This window comes from Helobdella robusta, assembly GCF_000326865.2.
Source record: "Helobdella robusta unplaced genomic scaffold HELROscaffold_50, whole genome shotgun sequence".
Classification (NCBI taxonomy): Eukaryota; Metazoa; Annelida; class Clitellata; order Rhynchobdellida; family Glossiphoniidae; genus Helobdella; species Helobdella robusta.
In genome coordinates, this window is record NW_008705255.1 from 1243256 (window position 1) to 1263727 (window position 20472).

Sequence of the window (20472 nt, forward strand, 5' to 3'; positions counted from 1 at the left end):
CTTCGCCATTTATAAATAATAGCTCTTTAAATCGGCTTTTAATTTCGACATTTTTGACAATACGAAAATGATTCCGTCATAAATGTTCGGTCATAATTTATGTTTAATTTTTAACGATTTTGGACGATGTCTCAAGATAATTTGATAAGATACAAGTCGGCAAGGTGTTTGTTTGGGCGTCCCAGTGAAACAGAAAACAACTCCCTACTAGCGATGGCCGAAATGATGAGTAGAGAGAAGGTCTTCGTCGATGCAGCCGAGAAGTGGGGGTATGATTACAGATCCGGCAGACCACTTGAGAACCATCCTCGTTGGGAGTTTACAAATAGTCAACAAAACCAGCCCGTTGCTGAAACCAATACTCTCATCTCTTCTTCTACATCCAGTTTAACTACCACCACATCAACGACCACCAGCGAATGAATATTAATTATTGCTTCTAGCTTTTTTGTTTCAATGTTTCATCTTGCTCTGTATCATAATTTAGAAATATCATTTCCGCAGTAAATATTTATTAAACAATCTGTGTCACAATGTGAAAATAGTTTGTTTTTTCATTTACTGGTTGAGAATGTCTTCTCTTACATTTTGAAACGTTGTCCTCATTAATGATTTACAATATATTTTCAGCTTAAGTTTTTGTCAAAATTGTAGCTTAATTATAATTTTACATATACATATTTAATCAAATATAAGCAGATAAAAATGTTTTTATATAATATGAATCAACACCTTAACTACCATCAATGCTTCTTAGATTATTTATTATTTATTCACCTATTTAACATTTATTTAATTAGTTAAGTTCCAGGCTGAACATAAGTTATTGTTATATTAATATATTGTAAAGCAGCAATCAACAACATCTCTTAACAAGTAGTCTTATAGACTTCACTTGTTTCATTTCTTATTTATATTCTATGTTTTGTTTTATTTTTCATTTTGTTGTTTTGTTCAGTTTTTCAGTTATTTTATACAATTTCTATTTATTAGCATATAATTGGATAAAAAAACAATATTTTTGTACAATATTTTCTGTTACGAATACTTCTGGAAAGGTTTTATTGTTCAGTTTATTGAGAACAAAATGTTGATTTTGTTAATTTAAATGTTCATCCAGACAGTTCTTATTAGGATGAAATGTTCTAGTTACATGATCCATGCTATTTATTTTGCTTCAGTTTATATTGAAATCATTTGTTTTGGTTTTTTCAAATTAACTGCATTATTTTTGTTTTCATCATTTTTTTTCATTTTTCAACAAAAGTTAAAACAGTGACCAAACACGAAATTTGTTCTGTATATTTATCTAATCAAAATCTGTATATGGTCAAGAATCTGCTTAAAAAAGTGATAGATAAAATGAGAGAAAGAAACGAATGAATGAATGAATGAATGAATAATAAAACAATCTGAATGTATTTATTAACAATTGGCAAATGTACCCTATTTAGTTGAAACAATGGCAGCATAACGAAGTTATCACCGTGCTTTAATATCATATTACATTACGTAGCATTACATTAATTATATACGTTTCAATATGTAAAAATTTCCATAACATAGAGTTGAAGTTTGTAAAGATGAAATGTATTGGATTGCAAAAGCGAATTTAACAAGTGGGCGGTCACCAGACAGACAGAGGCGAATTGATTTGTAATGGAGTTTAAAAATCTTTCCACAAAGGCACTGTGCACTGCAATTAATAAATAGATGAATGAAAGAGTAAATAATTGATTAATTAAATGAAAGATTGGATGAAAGAATGTACGAACGAATGAATCAATGAAAGATGAAGAGACATCTGCCAGTGTTAACGTATTGCTATCAAGTTCTTTTGTAATGAAAATAAAAGTGCAATGTCAGGTAGTGAATAATTGAATGAATGAATGAATGAATGAATGAATGAATGAATGAATGAATGAATGAATGAATGAAGGGTAGGTGGGAATAACTGAATGAACGAACGAATGGCAAAATCTAAAAAATAATTAAATTCATAAGTATCAAAATAGAAAGAAACAACGAGGCATGGTGGAGTATGTCAGGCACCTTAATACAAATTACGAGATAATTGTGTTCGCAAGTTTATAATAATTATATATATATTGTAAATATATATATATATATATATATATTTATATATATATTTATTTATTATTACTATATATATAATAATAAATATCTAAATAATATAAATAGTGTTTAAGACACACTAGCAAGCCATCACCCAAATATTTTGACGTTTCAACGGACTAAAACTACTTCAGCAGCTGACTAGCGCTTACTTAATAACTGAGGGATCATGAGAATAGAGAACAGCATTTGAGTGAAATATGATGGCAGGAATGCAAGAGGGAAACATTAAATAGGCACATTCTTACCTGTTCATGACCACCTATATATGTATATATAAATACAAATTAATAAAACGTATATATAAATAAAAACAAAAAACTCGCACACACACAAACACACACCACACATAGCTTGCTAATAATGCTAGTTCATTGATAGATTGAGGAGTAATTATAAAAACCCTTCCATACATCTATTCTATCCTGATATGCTATATACATGAGCAAATGAATGTAAGAAGTGAATGAATGAATGAACGAATGAACGAATGAATGAATAAATAAATGAATAAATGAATGAGTGAATGAATGAATGAAGTTGGTGCAGCAATGAAAGTGCGAGTGAATGCTGAAATGAAATTGATCGTCAATCAGGAAATATTGCAGTTTGAAATGAATAATTAACTGGGATATGAAGGAATGATGACGAAATGAACGAACGAACGAAATGAAAAACAGTCTTAATGCAGAAAAAATAACCGCACCATTTAGCTATTGATTTATGACTTTTCAATATTTACCGAGCTGATAAAAACAAAATGAGCAATCCTATATTAATGTTAAAATATTATTGATTAAAATCATTAAGATGTAAAAAAAAACCCAAAATAGAATGAATTTAGATAAAAAATTTTAAAAAGCTCGTTTGGCAAACAAATGTTCGGACTAATTAAGTTTACATATTGAATGTTTGCTCACTGTCAATAAGGTTGAACTGCACTGTCTATCATACGAGTAAATGAATGAATGAATGAGTGAATGAATGAATGAATGAATGAATGAATGAGTAAATGAATGAATGAATGAATGAATGAATGAATGAATGAATGAATGAGTAAATGAATGAATGAATGAGTAAATGAATGAATGAATGAATGAACAAGGAACGGGTATTCGTGCACGGCTTGTTAATGATATAAAGAAACGTGTTGAATTTATTGAACAATTTTTACAGCAGATGTTTCGCGTTGAAAAGTATAACATATGGATGAATGAATGAATGAATGAATGAATGAATGAATGAATGAATGAATGAATGAATATGAATGAATATGAATGAATGAATGTATGAGTGAATGAATGAATGAAAGAACGAATGAAATGAATTAATGAAAGAGTAAATTAACGAAAAAACAAATGGGTGAATTAATATTATCAAAAGCAAAAAATATCTACATAGCACATGAATCTGTATTATTGTGATCACGTTATTAACCACCACCACCACCACCATCAGCGTCAGCAGCACCACCACCATCAGCGTCATCGTCATCTTGATCACCTAGGACAATTATTGTCGCTGATATTTTGATTGAAGTGTTTGTTTCCAGGAATGAATTGATATGTCCCATGCATGTCTGGTGGGCTGATCTTTGAGTGCCTCCAAGAAGACCACCTTTAATTAATTAATTAATTAATTAATTAAAATATCAATTAAATAGTTAATTAGTAATTTAATAACATAGTTTCAAATTTGAAATTATAAATACAATTAATTACTCGCTTACTCACTCACTAACTCACTCAATTGCAAAAATTCATTGACCAACCAGAGGCCACTATCTTGCGGTGAAATACAGACGCCAGTTCCTCTCCACCAATCATCGAGCTTGTACCAGGACCTCGTGTTCGTGCTGGCCTGCTCGTGCAACATGCTACACAGACGACACCAGAACTTCGTGTCGATGAATTCGCCCGTGCCTTTCCATCTGAAGTAACTGGAGGTAGTTGTGTGCGAGTGTGTGGCGTTGTGATGAAACCAACCAACCAGCCAACCAACCAGCCAACCAACCAGCCAACCAACCAACCAGCCAACCAACCAGCCAACCAACCAGCCAACCAACCAACCAACCAACCAACCAACCAGCCAACCTGTTATAAAGATCATCATCTTTATCCAACTTGTGTAGATATTCAGCGAGATGTTCGGGCGATTCGAAGTCATCGACGTGAATGAAAGATTCGGGTGGGGCCAATCGTTTGTAGTCACTCGGTCGAGCCCCCATCACGATTGGCAGAACATTATTGCTGGTTGTCGTGGTGAAGCATCCATCAATCACAAGGTAGTAAGAACAGTAAGGAGGAACAGCCAGTCAAAATCATTTTCAACCAATCAAAAACAACCAATCAAAACTACCCAACCAATGAAATCCCTCACCCCAAAGCATTAAGAAAGAACTTCTCAGTGATGTAATCCTTACAATTTGAGTTCTCGAAACTCAGGTAGAACTTGTAATCTTTCTGAAGCATTTGGAAGCATTCCTGCTCTCTATGCCTGGTGCAAGAAAGCTGGCCACAAGAACCGTATATGTCAACGTCTGATGACGATGATGGTGGTGGCCATGATGATGAGGATGATGATGATGATGATGATGATGATGATGATAATGGTGGTGATGGTGGTGATGGTGGTGGTGGTGGGAGTGGTGGGAGTGGTGATAATAATGACGGTAGAGATAATGATGATGATGGAAAGATAAAAAAATAACACTTGATGTGATAAACAGATGAATAAATAATAATCAAACCACCGACCGATCAATCATTCGACCAACCAGCCAACCAACCAACCAGCCAACCTACTAACTTATATGTTGAGCAAGCTGTTCAGCGTATTTAAATCTACCATTGGCAGCTACACAGTTAGAAACGAACCAGGCAACTTTTTTTGTTTTACCTTCAAATTTTCTTCTCAATTACAAACATGGCGATAACGATGGTGACGACGACGATGATGAGAATGAAGATGTAGATGACGAATAAATAACTCAACAAAACAACTAACCAATCAATCAACCAAGCAACTAACCACCCAACCACCAACCGGCCAACCTTTGGCATAGTTCCTGTCAGGTTTGTCGGGTAGTTTAGTGAAGTTGCTGAATGGCGTGAACCGTTCGTAGGGAGCATTCAAGGTTGAGTCGGTTCTATAAGTGGCCGTCCAATTAACTACTTGATCCTGTGTGTGTGTGTGTGTGTGTGTGTCCGTTTGTTTTGTTTGTAAGTACGTTTCTGTAATGTTGTTTGTTTGTGTTCGAACGTGTAAATATTTGTTGTGAGTATAACTGTAAGAATGAATAGCCAGCTACATCGGCACCATCACAAACAGCAACAACAACAAGAAGATGAAGGAGACCAACCTTACGAAAAGTCATCGTATGCATTGGTGATTCCAACATGAAGAGCATTGTTAACTGATTGCTAGTGATGCACGGACTGCTACTACTGTTGCTGCTACTACCATTGTGGCTAGAATTACTACTACTACTACTACTGCCACCAACACCTTTAATAATATCACCACCGTAATCTATAATGACATCTCTGTAAAAAATGAGATCAGCTGATTTTTTGTAACGGTGGTCATCGGTCAACAGACACCAGTTAATAGGACATTGGTGGTCGAGAAACCTCTGCTGACCTTCAACCATGTCGGCGTCAAGGCCATTCGGCATGAAGATCACTTTCATTGGTCGGGCTATGGCAGGGATTGCGTGATTGATTGATTGATTGATTGATTGGTTGGTTGGTTGATTTTGATTGGTTGGTTGATAATTTTTGTTTGATTGTTTGTTTGTTTGATTTTTTGTTTGATTGATTGTTTGTTTGTTTGTTATTAATAGATGAAGCTACATGTTTGCTTACACGAAACAAAAATAAAGAAAATCATTGGGGAAACGTTCTTCGAATTCTTTCACGCATTCATCCGTCTTTTTTCATCCATTCCTTCGTTCATTAATCCATCCATCTATTCATTAAGTTACATGAAAAAAATTCAATACCTCATATCATGTAAACAACAACAATGGGATTGCATTTCTATTCATCCGAGTCGAATAACTCAACAAATACAAAGATACAAACATTTATCAACTTTTGGCACTCTGTGTATTTGATGGAGAATTCTATCTTCCTGGTCATTGATATGTGGCCACAGTCTTCTTGATGGTGTATCTTTGTATTTCAGATACAAACTCCAACCTTGACTGTGTATTTATGTACGTACGTGTTAGTATTTCGTGTATTTATACGTGTACAAATTTGTGTAGGTATATGTAAGTTATGTTGCGTATCATGTATGAATATTATAGCAAAAATATTCTCAATAAAACAATTACATAATTTCCTCGTTTATATAATTTTGTATAATTAAGATAACTTATCACTTATCATCTGGTAAAATAATTTTATTCACACACACACACACACACACACACACACACACGCACGCACGCACGCACGCACGCACGCACACACACTCATACAGACAGACAGATAGGCAAACACACATAATATTTAACACTGCATGCAAAACTATGGATGCAAATAATTCACAGAGCATCGGTGTCAAGGCCATTATTTTTATGAAAGGTGACTTGCGAGAGATATATATCGCAAGTTTTAAAGACGTCGATAAAAAATGTTGGCCCGTTAAACAGAAATCTCATAAAGCAATTGCATCAGAGTGTAACAAACCCACTGCGTTTTGCAGCCATGCAAATCAATTACATTGAAGGAAACGTAATCATTCTATGGTATTTTAGACACCAGTTTAGAAAAGCTTCAAGTACGAATGACTTTTTCACTAAAGTTATAAGACAGTTATAACTCTACAAAAGGTACATCAATATTTCCAAAATGAAATTTCCAGCAAGGCGCGTTCGGTACCACACATTTTTAGCATCAAAGACGATTGATTGCGTTTCGCCACACCCATGTATCTTCTAAGCAACGCCAGCTCAAGACATTATCTTTAGGCTAAAAAATAATGGAAACCATAGCATTCCAGCGATTCCCGTTCCCACGCTCACCTACTATGAAGCAAGTCATTTAGAATAGGCAACAGCAACGAAATTAAACACCAACAGATCAAAACGTGCTTGCTTGGTGCGATTGTTGCTTCGTGGCTCTTGCTTCACGTTCGGTTGTTTTGCGTCAATAATTCGACTTTTTTCTAATACCAAAACATTAAATAATAACAATAATAGCAGTAACAATAAAAAACATGGCCTCAGTTATAATTGATCGCAATGACAAGTACCCATTATGTTTCTCGTGCTGGTGGTCTGTGTGAGGAAGCATGGCTTTGAACTCATCTAACATCTTTTTCTTCAGCAGCGTTGCTTCATTGGTGTTGTTGTTGTTTGTAACGTGAAAAGAAATGCCTGCGTTGTTGTTGATATTGTTGTTGTTAGAGTTGTAGTTGTTGACAATGTTATTATTGCTTCCTACAGAGGAACCTTGTACGCGATCGAACACTGGCCTACTTCCTTGGGCTTGACCGTCATCAGGGTAGACAACGCCGTTTTGTTCATGTTGTTGCTGTTGTTTGTGATGTTGTTGCGGCTGGACCGGATAATGATGTTGTTGCGACTGACTGGCGTCGAAATACAACAGCATAAAGGATCTGTTGGTTGACGAAAAAAGCACAACGACAACATAACTGACCACCCAGATGAGGCCGGCGTACAAACAAAACCTGGTCTTTTTCATCGGTTCACAGGTTACTTAAGTCAGGGACGACGGTTACCAGGTCAAGTTCTATTACATATATATACATATATATGTCAGCAAGCACCTCCTGAAGAACTATTAAATAGAATAACGGAATGAAAGAACATACGAAGAAGAAGTAATTGAATGAAAGAATAATGGACGAAGGGAGCAGCGAATGAATGAATGAACGAACTATCAATAATATATGAACTAATGAAAGAATGGACAATACGAATGAATGATTGAGTGAAAAACAAACAGGTAAATGAACGAATGAATGAGTAAATGAACGTAATAAATGAACGATTGAACAATGAATAAAGATAGATCTTGACTATGACCTTATTAAACAAACAGCTAACAGCTATATGTAAAAAAAACCTATAAAATAATTGGTTTGTTAGTAAATTTTTATGATTAAGTTAATAATAATAATATCAAGATTTTATTTATGTGAATTGTATAATTATACAACTTATTACTGCTCAAATTAATAATTTTAAATATTATTATTATGATGATAATAATTATTGCTGCTTGTCATTTGGCACTACAAATTTAAAACAAACACATATTAAGATCATAGGACAAAGTACATATATATATATATATGTACAGATGTGCGTGATGTTTGCTTATGGATGAGCAAACGAACGAACAAATGAACGGACGAACGAACAAACCAAAAAACAAACAAAGACATAAAAACCGACTTACAACAACTGATGAATATAAAATAAAAATATTTATTCAATATTTATTCATTTAACCCGGCTGGTATAAATAATAACAATTTGTGTATTTATGCATTAGTATTTTTGTTTGTTTGTTTGTTTGTTTGTTTGTTTGTAGGCATGCATGTATGTATGTGTGTATGTATGAATGTTTGTATGTGTGTATGTAATACTATGTATAGTATATATGCATGGAATACTAATTTAAATAAATTTACGTTTTTAACATCCAGTCATCAAAAAATTTAGAAAATGTATGCGGATGAGTGTGTGCGTGTGTTTGTGCCTAAGTGAATTTTTTGATGTGACATTTCAAAGTGAGTTGATGGTACTGATGATGTATCAGCCATCATGTATCATCATAGTCATACTTTAAATCATCATAAATATATGGCATTGTCTTCATCACTATCACCATGAATATGAAAAAAAAATTGGGTATAATTTTTAGCATAATGGCTGATGTTGGGAGAAATATGATACATTTGAATAAATCAATAGCCAACAATACAACTAACAATATACTGCATTTGTCTGTTTGTATGTAGGTATCTATGTATTTCGTTTCGTGTGCGTGTATGTATGTTTGTATGTATGTATGCATGCATTGGTGTACAAATACATGCACACATGTTACTAAGTATGCATGCATACGTACATACATCCATACATTTAAACATACATACAGCTGAATGCATATTACATTTTTTAAATTTTTATTTCAGTGCATGCACAAAAAATTGTTTGAAGCGTAGCCGATGACGACGAAGATGATGATGACGACGAAGATGATGATGACGACGAAGATGATGATGTTGATGATGAAAACTATTGAAAAACGTCCACAGGTGAACGGAAATTTAATGTCACCCCATTGTTTCCTACATTTTTTTATTTCATGTTTTCTTAAACATGCACTCGTAAAAAAGTGCGTCCGTGTGTGTGTGTGTGTGTGTGTGTGTGTGTGTGTGTGTGTGTGCATTTCTGGGTATGTGTGTGTGGTGTGTCTATCTAATATCTGAACAAATATAATTTTTCCGCTTTTATTTAACCTTTTTGTTTGTTTAGTTCGGCGAATTCGCACATACTTTCAGACATACACACGTACAAGCATACATATGTACGTATATACATACAAACAACAAGCATACATACATAAACACATACAGACATACACACATACATGCAGACATATGCATGCGCTTATACACTCGAGTTTATTAATACATACTACATAATCTAGATGATACTCAAGATAATTCACTGTCTTCTTATTATTACTAATAATAACATTATTATTATTATTATTATTTTACATCTGGAAATTTAGAATCAAGCACTGCTAAAAACAAAAAAATAGACGGCAGAGGAAATGAATGAACGAATGAATGAATGAATGAATGAAAGAACAACTGAATGAATGAATGAAATGAATAAATGATGGCATGAAGAAAAGATTGAGTATATGGATCAATAGAAGAGAAAATTAAGCCTAAATTTGGCAACAGCATTAGTAGTAGCAGCCGCAGTAGTAGTAGTAGTAACAGCAGGAATAGTAGTAGTAGTAGTAGTAGTAGTAGTAGTAGTAGTAGTAGTAGTAGCAGCAGCAGGAGTAGTAGTAGTAGTAGTAGTAGCGTTCATTTTAGAAGTAGTAGTAATAGTAATAGATGTTTTATAGTTGCAGGTGTTTAGAAATTTTTGTGATGAATTTTCAAAGACCTCAAAAAAAGTCAATAGGACCTATGTAAGCCTGCAATCAATAATGAATAGATGAAATAAATGAATGAATGAGTGAGAGGAAGAACACAAATGAATTATCGAATGAAAGAATCAACGAATGAATGAATGAACGAATGAAAAAACGTACGACTGACTTGATTGTACACCAACTTCGCAGTCTAAAAATTTATTGTCGCAATTAATATTATCTATATATCTCGTTGTTATGATTTAGTTTTTTTTTATCGTGGTGTCCATCTGGTTAAAATTAGCAGTTGAAAATAATTGCTGGGCTGAAACTGACGATGCTGCTCATTAGGATGACGATCAAAATGATAAAGACGATTACAAAGTAGCAACAATAGTTGGACGTTGAAACAATAACAACCACAGCAATAAACAACTGACACCTTTCAGGGATCCAAAAATGTTTGCCTCGCTTACAAAAGTAAAACTGCCTTCGTCAGCGTTCTAAATATCGCTATTTGTTGGTATATTATTTTGATCTTAATTATTACTATTATTAATACGCTGTCAACTACATAACTCAAAAGAGGCTCTTCATCGAGATATGATTAGATAAGTACTTTATATATACAAACAAACACACACACAAACAAGCACATAAACACACACACATACATAAAAATAGATGTCACGTATAATATACCTGTGCAGTAGTAAGAACGTTTTTCGTTATTGTATTTCTTCATATTTATTGTTTCACCATTTACTTTTGTAGTGATGCTAGCGAGATGCTTTTAAATTAAATGACTTGCTGTTGTTGGCTTGATTCTTGCATGTCTAAGTGCTTAACGCACCAACCAATGAATGAATGTATGAATGAACGAACGAACGAACGAACGAATGAACGAACTAACGAATGTGTAAAAGAATGAATGGGAAGATGGATGGAGTGATAAACGACCAACTGGTGCACCAGAGAATGAATGAATAAATACAAATAGAAACATTGGATAAATTAACAAAGATAAATGTATTTAAAAACCGTTAATGATAAGCAAATAATTGAAAGCTATCACTTGTAACAATATTTCTTTATCTACATTAACATATACATAAACAAATTTTAAATAACAATACATGGTAGATAATAAATTGAACATATATGGATGGATGGATGGATAGATGGATGGATAGGCAGATAGATAGATAGGTAGAGATAGAAGATAGATAGATGGATGGATGATTAGATATATATATATATATATATATATATATATATATATATATATATATATATATCCAATCAACCAACTAACTTATTATTAACAGAGCAAGAATGTCCTGTCTTCTCTTTCAACTGCCTGCCAAATACTGATGGTTAATGTTATTGTATGCTAACATTCATTTGGTAGATCTTGAAAGTTTCATTTATATACAAATAGCTTATATATACACACATGCACATATACATACATACAGACATTGTTATTGTATATACATACATACATACATTATATTGTTGATAATCATAGAAATTAAAATGGGTATATGGCACATATAACATAGAGGACTTACCAGTGATCCTATAATTACCTAGTATAAACAAATTTTAAAATAAATAAATATATTATGTGTGTGTGTGTTAATGTATGTGTTTATTTTATTGTATCAAATAATAAATAAAAAACACAAATCCAGCCTGCCTTCAAATATGGGATTGGAATGACTAGTGTTAACTGCTAAGAAAGACTAACTGCATGCACATAATGATCTCATCTGATCAACATCGACTTCTGCTAGCTTTCCAGTTCATTCAGACTTTTGGTTAATTTTTTTATTTATAGATATATGTAGAGATACATAGAGATGGATTCATAAAGATACAAATACCCACAGACTACATTTTTAATACATTTACCATTTACATACAAGAGTAGAGTATCAGTATATAAAAAATAAAAAGATACATACATGCTTAAAAATATTAATATACATCGATCATATCAATAAAATTATAGAACGGCACATCAGACACCTGAAGAATCGCCATCACACATCCAACTTATTACTTATCTAATCAATCAACTTTTCCCAAAAAATAAAAGTTGAGATTGTTGAAAGAATAAAAAAGCACCAAAACCAAAAAACAAAAACATACCTCATGATGCCTTTTATATGGCTTTTTTATGTAGTAGTGAGAGACCAAATCTTAGTTAAAAATTAAATGCTGAAAAATTTATTTAATTATTTTAAAAAATATTTGACCATTTAAAAAAATATTTATTTCAGGAAAAGAAAAAAAATTCATACATATTTATTAACTATTCTTTCATATTTAAACGCAAACGCGGAGCTGTTTAAAAGTTGACGCAAATTTATTTTAAACCCACTGAAAAAATATTTGGGGTTGCATTTCAACATCAACCAAAGACGAGACGCACCAGCCCGAAACTCTTTTGAATTAAAACAATTTACCAAAAAAAAACCCATCAAAATTCAACAAATTCATAAATGTTGAAGTTGAACAACTTTAAGCAATACATTTACTTCGAAAATAATGAAGTTTAGGTTGAAGAATGATTGAAACATCGAATTTTTAATCATAAATACAACTACAAATAAAAACCGACCAGATGATTTAAAGAATGAAACATCAAAACAGCGAACAGAGGGAATAATAAATCAATAAAATGTTTGTAGAAATAGTAATTTCTCAATAATCTGAAACTGAATTAAAGTAATAACTAGATTTTGTCAAAAATACAAAACTCATAAAAGTTTAAATTTATATTAACTCATTAATTATTAATTGATGATGACGATGACGTTGAACGAAGAACAGCTAAACATTATAGCAAATAAATGAACAAACAAACAAACAAACAAACAGGCAAACACTTAATCATTGGAATCAATCAGACCACCAACAGTGATAATAAGTTACAACGTAAAAATTGAGAAAAACACATCAAGAACTAAAAAGTGTAGAATGACATTTCAGTCAATTAGAATTGAAATGAGTAACAATGATTATAAATTAAATGCCCAATGTACGTGTGTGTGTGTGTGTGTGTGTGTGTTTGTGTGTGTGTGTGAAGTTATAATTTAATGTAATTCCCGTAAAAAGCTTCTTTCAAAATCAACTCTATATAAAAAGCCATAATAATATCAATGCAATCTATCAAGGTAACAAAAATTCAACTTGAAGTCATTTCACAGATACTAAAATACCATTGAGAATACTGTTAGGAATAATTAAATACGTGACTATGTAGACAGACGCAACACACACGCACACATACACACACACGCACACACACACATACACACATATATATTTCAAGATCATTAGTTGGTTAGGCAAGTTAACAGAATAAAATGGACAGTCTGACTAATAACAAACAAAAAACTAGGAGCAAATACAGTTAAAAATAATATGGCAAACATTGTTGATAACAGAGCAAAGCACTTTATACGGTAAGCACGTACATGTATGTATATTAAATCTATTAAATATTAAATATTAAATCTTTTTATAAATGAGTTAACTACTTGTAACGGCGCGAAGAATTAGCTTAAATGACGTCCATAATGAATATTTCACACAATATTTCAATCACATCCATTCTAACATCCAATAAAATAACCTGACGAAAAATAATATTAACGAATAAATAATTAAATAAATAAGATTTTCAAATGGAAAATAGGTCGCTAAAAAACACATAATCAATTGAAAAGGGTGACATATGAAAAGCAAGGATATGTAAAAAGAAACATGATATAGCATGTATATATATTATTATATATAAATAAAGATATGTGTGTGTGTTGTTGTTGTGTGTGTGTGTATGTGTGTGTGTTTGCGAGAGGCACCAGCTGCATTGGAAGACGAATGTCGTTGTTGAATGGCTGATCTTTGACAAATTTGAAACCTCCACCACTTTAATCAGCCCCATTTATCATCGTCACGATCGTCAGCAGTCGTCGCCATCTTCACCATCACCATCATATTGCCCAACATTTTGTTCCCCAATCAGTTCTTCATTTCGCTGTTTATGGAAATTTCCGACGTTGTTGTTGTTGTTATTATTATTACTATTATGCTGCTGCTGCTGTTTTACGTGATCTGATTGGCTAGCTGATGACGTCACAACACTTGGTTGGTTGGCCGATGGTGACGTCACCGCATCAATCATCTTAACAGTCTTCAAGAGGGCAGTCACATTGTTCACCATGACCTGTATCACAATTTCAACATTAACAAGGAAGAATAAATAAGATAAAGAGAAAAAAACGAATTAAAAAAGTACTTTTCGATACCAAGTCAACCAACCTTTGCAGAGTTCCTAAGAGCCTCCATACATTTCCCATCACAATCAGCACCACCAGCGGTATCATCATCACCACCAGCACCACCTTTGCAATCATTACCAGAATTTGTTTGTTTGCTGTTGTAGTTGGAAGCATTTTTTGTGACTTCAATTAAGTTGGACAAGGAAACCGCTACGTCACGAATTGCGTTGATTAGTAAAACCTACGTGATAATGATGATGATGGTGATGATGATGGTGGTGATGATGATGATGGTGATGGTGATGATGGTAGTGGTGATGATGATGGTGATGATGGTGAATACAGAAATGCTGACGATGAAAACGACGTTGATAAAAAAAATAATTTCTAGAAAGCATTTCCTAATAATTTCTAGCTCTAGCATGTATCATCATTCACATCACTCATATCATCATCATCATCATCCTCATCTGCACTCATATCATCATCATCATCGTCATCATCATCAAGACCACCTTTTGCTGGGTGTACCTCCCACCCAAACAAGCCACACCCCCCTTCACGCACTCAGCAAGTTGGGTCATTGTCAGGACGGATGATTCCGCAGCTCCTTTCATTTAGTGTTTGTGTGTGTGTCTGTGTGTATTTGTATGTCTGTGTGTGTGTTTGTTTGTGTGTTGGTTTGTTTGTGTGTGTTTGTGTATGTATGTTTGGGTGTGAATGCATGAATGTACATTTCGCATTATTATAATAAAATTAAATTATAAACACAATTATAAAAACAAAATTATAATATTATTATAATAACAATGTTTTATGTTATTATGAAATAATTTATACTGCCAATTAAGAATTTTTCAAGAGCGCCATCACAAAACTTTATATAAAACTTCAAATGAAATAAAAACAAAAACCGAAAAAGCATCACAATGCAAAATCAAATAAAAATGAAAAATTTTCAATAGCATCAATCAATCAATTAGTTTATAAAGCGCTATTTCCGCGATGTTCAACAGCGCTCCTCAATAAATTTTGCAAACAGATGGGTCTTGAGATCCGATCTGAACTTCGCGAGTGATGGAGAAGTAGTCAGAGGAGGAGGTAGAGAGTTCCAGAGAAAAGAACCAGAAAATCAAATGCAGATTTAGCAAAAGAGTGTTTAACACGAGTTAAGAAGTAGTGAGAACAAGAAGACGATCGTAAACCGGCGCTTTTTAGTTCAATTAATATATCTGATAAGTACTTAGCAATAATTTAGATTAAGACTTATACATAAATGTGCAAATTTTAAAAATTATTTTATATTCTATAGGTAGCCAGTGCAAGAGAACAAGATGTAAAGATATATAAAAAAAGAAAGGGGCACGAGCAACTAGACGAGTAGCAGAGTTAAAAGCTTTACTTAAAAATAGAGTGTAGAATCATGAAGACCATAGTAGAGCGAGTTACAATAATCAATCCTAGATAAGACTAACGAAGTAACAAGAAGGAGAAGAAAAGGATCGTCAAGAAAAGGCAAAAGTTTTTTTTATTCTACGTAGATGAAAGTAAGAACTTCTAGCAACACTATTAATCTGAGAAGAGACATGCTAGAATCAAAGATAAAACCTAGACTACGAAACTTGTGAGAAACATCAAGAGTTTTAGAATCAGAAAAGGAATAGTAATAAGGTGCTTAGATTTATTGAAACGAATTAATTCAAATTTAAAAAGATTAAGTGTGAAAAACATAGAGCGGGCGACAATTGAAGAAAGACAAAGAGATAGGTTATTTAGAAAAATATTGAGATTGGATGGAGAAAAAGAAATATATATATAAGAATAATCAGCTTATAGTTGACTAGTGAAAGAAAAATTATTAATAACACGACTTCTGCTCGAAACAACGCAAACAAGTCATTTCAATCCTGGCGACTTTTGAAAAGCTGTTATAATAAAAGCACCTTCTCAAATGCAGCTGCACCATCTAACTTGTACACTGGCAGATATAGAAACGAAACAAACAGACACACATACACACAGACAAACACACGAACACAAAAGCATACCAACCGGTAGTAACTTGTTGGCTGTTGCAAGCGACAGATGAAACTAAATGCTTTGTATTCTCAACCAACGTCTTTGCCGTCCTTAATATTATCTCTCTGTACGAAATTATTGTGCATGTGTGCGTATGTGTGTGTTTGTGTGTATATGTGAGTGGTGTGTGTGTGTTTGTGTGTGTGTGCTAGCGGTTGTGTGATGATGAAATAATTATTAATTCAATGATAGAGAGATGAGAAGAACAACACAAGGACGGCAACCCAATATTCCTGACAACAGCAAGTAGGTACACACCTGTGCTGAGGAAAAGACTTTACAGTAGTACCACGTGATGTTGATGGTGGTGGTGATGATGATGGTGGTGGTGATGATGGTGATGGTGGTGATGATGGTGGTGGTGGTGCGGGTGCGTTCTGAAGGGCGATGGAAGCATCCAGATCAGTGATGATTTGTGAAACTTTCGAAGACGCTTGCACATAAGCCCGTGTGTACGATGATGATGATGATGATGGTGGTGGTGGTGAGAAAGATGGTGATGATAATGATGATGAGCGAGGTGGTGGTGATAATGATGTTGATGATTTAGGAAGTGGAATGGGTGGTTGTGGTTTGACCGGCGTCAGAGGTGATGATAACGATGACGATGATGATTGGATGTGATGAAGAAGTTGCTGGTGAGATTGACCGATGGTTTCCTTCAATTCATCCAGTGATTCCTTCAGTTCATCATGGGCTTCCATTAACTGTGACGATGATGACGACGACGACGACGCGAAAATCTGTGTGATTCAATTGCCACGAACACCAATACCATCAGCAAGTGAATGATGCAACTGCTACCATCATTCATAATTCACATCATAATTCACATCATAATTCACATCATAATTCACATCATCATTCACATCATAATTCATTCTCCACATCACCTCCTTCACAGCAGACAAAAAGTTCTGCATAGCTTCCACCACAGTTTTCGTTTGTTGCAGGAGCAGCATTTTCGTCTCGTGCTTCACCAGACTTCTCGTGTAAGCTGTTTGAGGTCATCATCGTCCTCTCCGTCATCATCATCATCGTCGTCGTCAACAACAACCACATCATCACCATCATCATCATCATCATCCTCACATATTAACTGATGAGTTGATTAACTAACATATTGAAGAAACGATCAACTCGTCCAAAGTATCTGAGAACGGCGAAACCTGGTTGTCATGGTGATGACGAAGATAATGCTGATGATGATGGTGGTGGCGTGGTGATGATGATGATGGGGGTTGGGGTGGTGGTGACGATGATGATGACAATCTCCACAAAGACCAACCAATCTACCGAGTACTTCCTCCTTCCATCCATCCATCATCTTCCTCTCACTTCCCATCACCACCTCTACTTGTTCTACAATTTTTCCAATAGACTCATTCATCACCTCCATCAAATGTGATGATGAAGACGACGACGATGGCGTTTCACCATGTTGTTGTTGTTGTTGTTTGTCATCATTCATTGTTAGGCAGGCCTGATCTGAAATCGGAAAGATGAAAGTAAATAATGTAGTAAAAAATCTATTTTTATCAACCAGTGAGATGAGCCGACCTATTTTATTGACCCAGATATCCGCCCTCCTGATGACGTCACTGCATTGCTTACATCCGGGCATGTTGTCTCGCAGGAGTAGTAGTAATGATTTTATCGATTCAGAAAGATGGTGAGAATTTTGAGAGTAATCTGTGAACGATGGTGACGACGACGACGATAATAAGGACGACGATAAAGATTCTAAAAACGGTAAAATCGAAGATAATAAATATGAAGTAACCTTGGAAATATGCATGATCTTTGGATGGGGATGTTAATTTAACGGCGGATGTAAACAAATTGCAAGCATTATCAATCATTGAGTGTCCCACTTTTAAGAGGACATCCTGTTTGAAAGTTCATCATCATCATCGCCACCTCTATCATCATCGTCGTCGTCTTCCCCATCATTTTCCTTTTCGTCATCACCATCATCATCTTCGTCATCATCATTAATATAAATACCATCATCATCATTACCGCATCCTTATCATGTGACTACTAACACGGCCGCCATGTTGGTACGACTGAACATAGATAATTAATTCCTGCAAAGACTGCAACAGCAGAACTGCTTCTCTGTTACATTTGTCCATGTTCGTTTCTGTTTTGTCAGCATCTAATATCTTTGGTGATGGTGATGATGGTGATGATTGTTATGTTGAAGATTATGACAGAAGACATTATAATGAAATGATGGTAGCAACGATGATGATGATGAGGAGGAGGAGATGGAACGACCTTGAAAACTAACCTTGATAGCTCTGACTAGTGCGGCCGTGTTGTTGGCAACATTCCTGGCATGTTGCACCAACAACTTCTTGGCCACAGGGTCTTCCGTGGAGGTTGAAGTCAGCCGACAGATGTTGCAGACCGCGGACGTGTGGCGAGCTATCAACGATGCTGATGACAAGATCTGTTGTTGTCGCGTGTGTAAGTTTTGCCTGAGTTATTTTCCTCTCTCTCTCTCTCTCTCTCTCTCTCTCTCTCTCTCTCTCTCTCTCTCTCTCTCTCTCTCTCTCTCTCTCATACACACTTTTTCTCTACTCTTTCCAACTTAAATATTTATTATCAAACAAAGTTTCACCATTTCATCATCAATCTTTCCGACCTGCTGTTGTGTATTGTTAAGGTTTTGAAGCGTACTGCAAGCTGATTGGATAGCCTGCTGTGAGGTCACGAGTTGGGATTGGTCAATGTGCAAAGGAGGAAGAGGAGGCTGTTGAGCGTCAGGATACATTCTCAGCCTATCAGCAGCCTGCATTTAAATGTCATGACCATTATTATTACCATTATCATTGTCACCATCACCATCATCTTTTCGACCTCACCATCATCATTATCGTCATCACCACTAACCCCGGTCACGTGACAAACAATGGAGATGATGTTGTGAGTGAAGTTGATGATGGACCGACGAAATGATGAAAGATCATTATCATTTGCACTCCGACTCAAAGCTGTTATGTCCTGTGCTAGAGACTGCATGGTTCAAGATGTATTTTATATCTATTTAACCATCGCCATCTACGTCTCTTTCGTCATCATCATCATCATTGATGTCTTCATAATCATTCTCATCGCCATCGTAATCGTTACCATGATTTTAATAATAAGGAAAGCAACCTTTGATATCACAACAACACCACTGACACACATTCCATATGTGGCTGTTGCAGTAGCATCCGAGATGTTGGTTGTGGCTGTCGTCATTGTTGTTGTTGCTGCTGCTGCATTCATCTTCTCATGCAGAATCTTCTTCATGGACTGCAGGAGAGATGCAAACAAAAAGCAGTCTCTAGCTCATCCTCCCAGCAAACATTTCAAAACTTTTGAAAATTTCAACAGCACAACAAACAACAACCACAACGAAATCGACTCATTACGGTCGTCAGCAACAACCGCACTACTATCATTATTATTATTACCATGAGGACGTCATAATGAACACAACAACAACAAACAGCAACATCGTCAGTTGAACATGCCTCCATTCTAGAAAACATTTCACTGAACTCCTCCGGTCTTCCTTTAATATTCTCTCCATCGTCATCTTCATCCTCTCCATCACCATCGTCGTCGTCACCATGGTTACCGAGTTGTTTGTCTTCCATGTTGCTGACCAGTTGATGCACGCTTTCGTTTACAGCTCTGTTTTTGAGGAATAATATAAAATTTTTACGCATGCATCGCGTTCGAGAGCTACGATTAGCTACAAGCTGAACGCCCCTTCTGAAGAGCAAAGTAGAACAACCCACCTGATTGCCTGCATCAGTTGATCA

General features: G+C 34.7%; 3 protein-coding genes across 3 annotated transcripts; all 3 read right to left on the reverse strand.

Moving 5' to 3' along the window:
• Positions 1-3861: 3861 nt before the first annotated feature.
• On the reverse strand, positions 3862-5827 carry HELRODRAFT_86301 (hypothetical protein; the record flags this gene model as incomplete). The annotated part of the gene is made up of 7 exons (XM_009027673.1): positions 3862-4075; positions 4230-4385; positions 4516-4675; positions 4945-5034; positions 5190-5316; positions 5498-5551; positions 5642-5827. 7 exons carry the CDS (start codon positions 5825-5827, stop codon positions 3862-3864), a joined length of 987 nt encoding a protein of 328 aa, XP_009025921.1.
• A 1498-nt stretch (positions 5828-7325) lies between these two features.
• Positions 7326-7850, reverse strand: HELRODRAFT_178915 (hypothetical protein; the record flags this gene model as incomplete). The annotated part of the gene is made up of 3 exons (XM_009027774.1): positions 7326-7522; positions 7598-7679; positions 7806-7850. 3 exons carry the CDS (start codon positions 7848-7850, stop codon positions 7326-7328), a joined length of 324 nt encoding a protein of 107 aa, XP_009026022.1.
• A 4781-nt stretch (positions 7851-12631) lies between these two features.
• HELRODRAFT_193464 (hypothetical protein) lies at positions 12632-20304 on the reverse strand (the record flags this gene model as incomplete). The annotated part of the gene is made up of 17 exons (XM_009027775.1): positions 12632-13675; positions 13702-14514; positions 14610-14810; positions 15085-15179; positions 16622-16713; positions 16907-16911; positions 17227-17355; positions 17542-17645; positions 17769-17817; positions 17937-18136; positions 18209-18340; positions 18432-18537; positions 18697-18816; positions 18945-19106; positions 19302-19448; positions 19550-19672; positions 20155-20304. 16 exons carry the CDS (start codon positions 20302-20304, stop codon positions 14251-14253), a joined length of 2079 nt encoding a protein of 692 aa, XP_009026023.1. The 3' UTR covers positions 12632-13675; positions 13702-14250.
• Between the last annotated feature and the right edge of the window lie 168 nt (positions 20305-20472).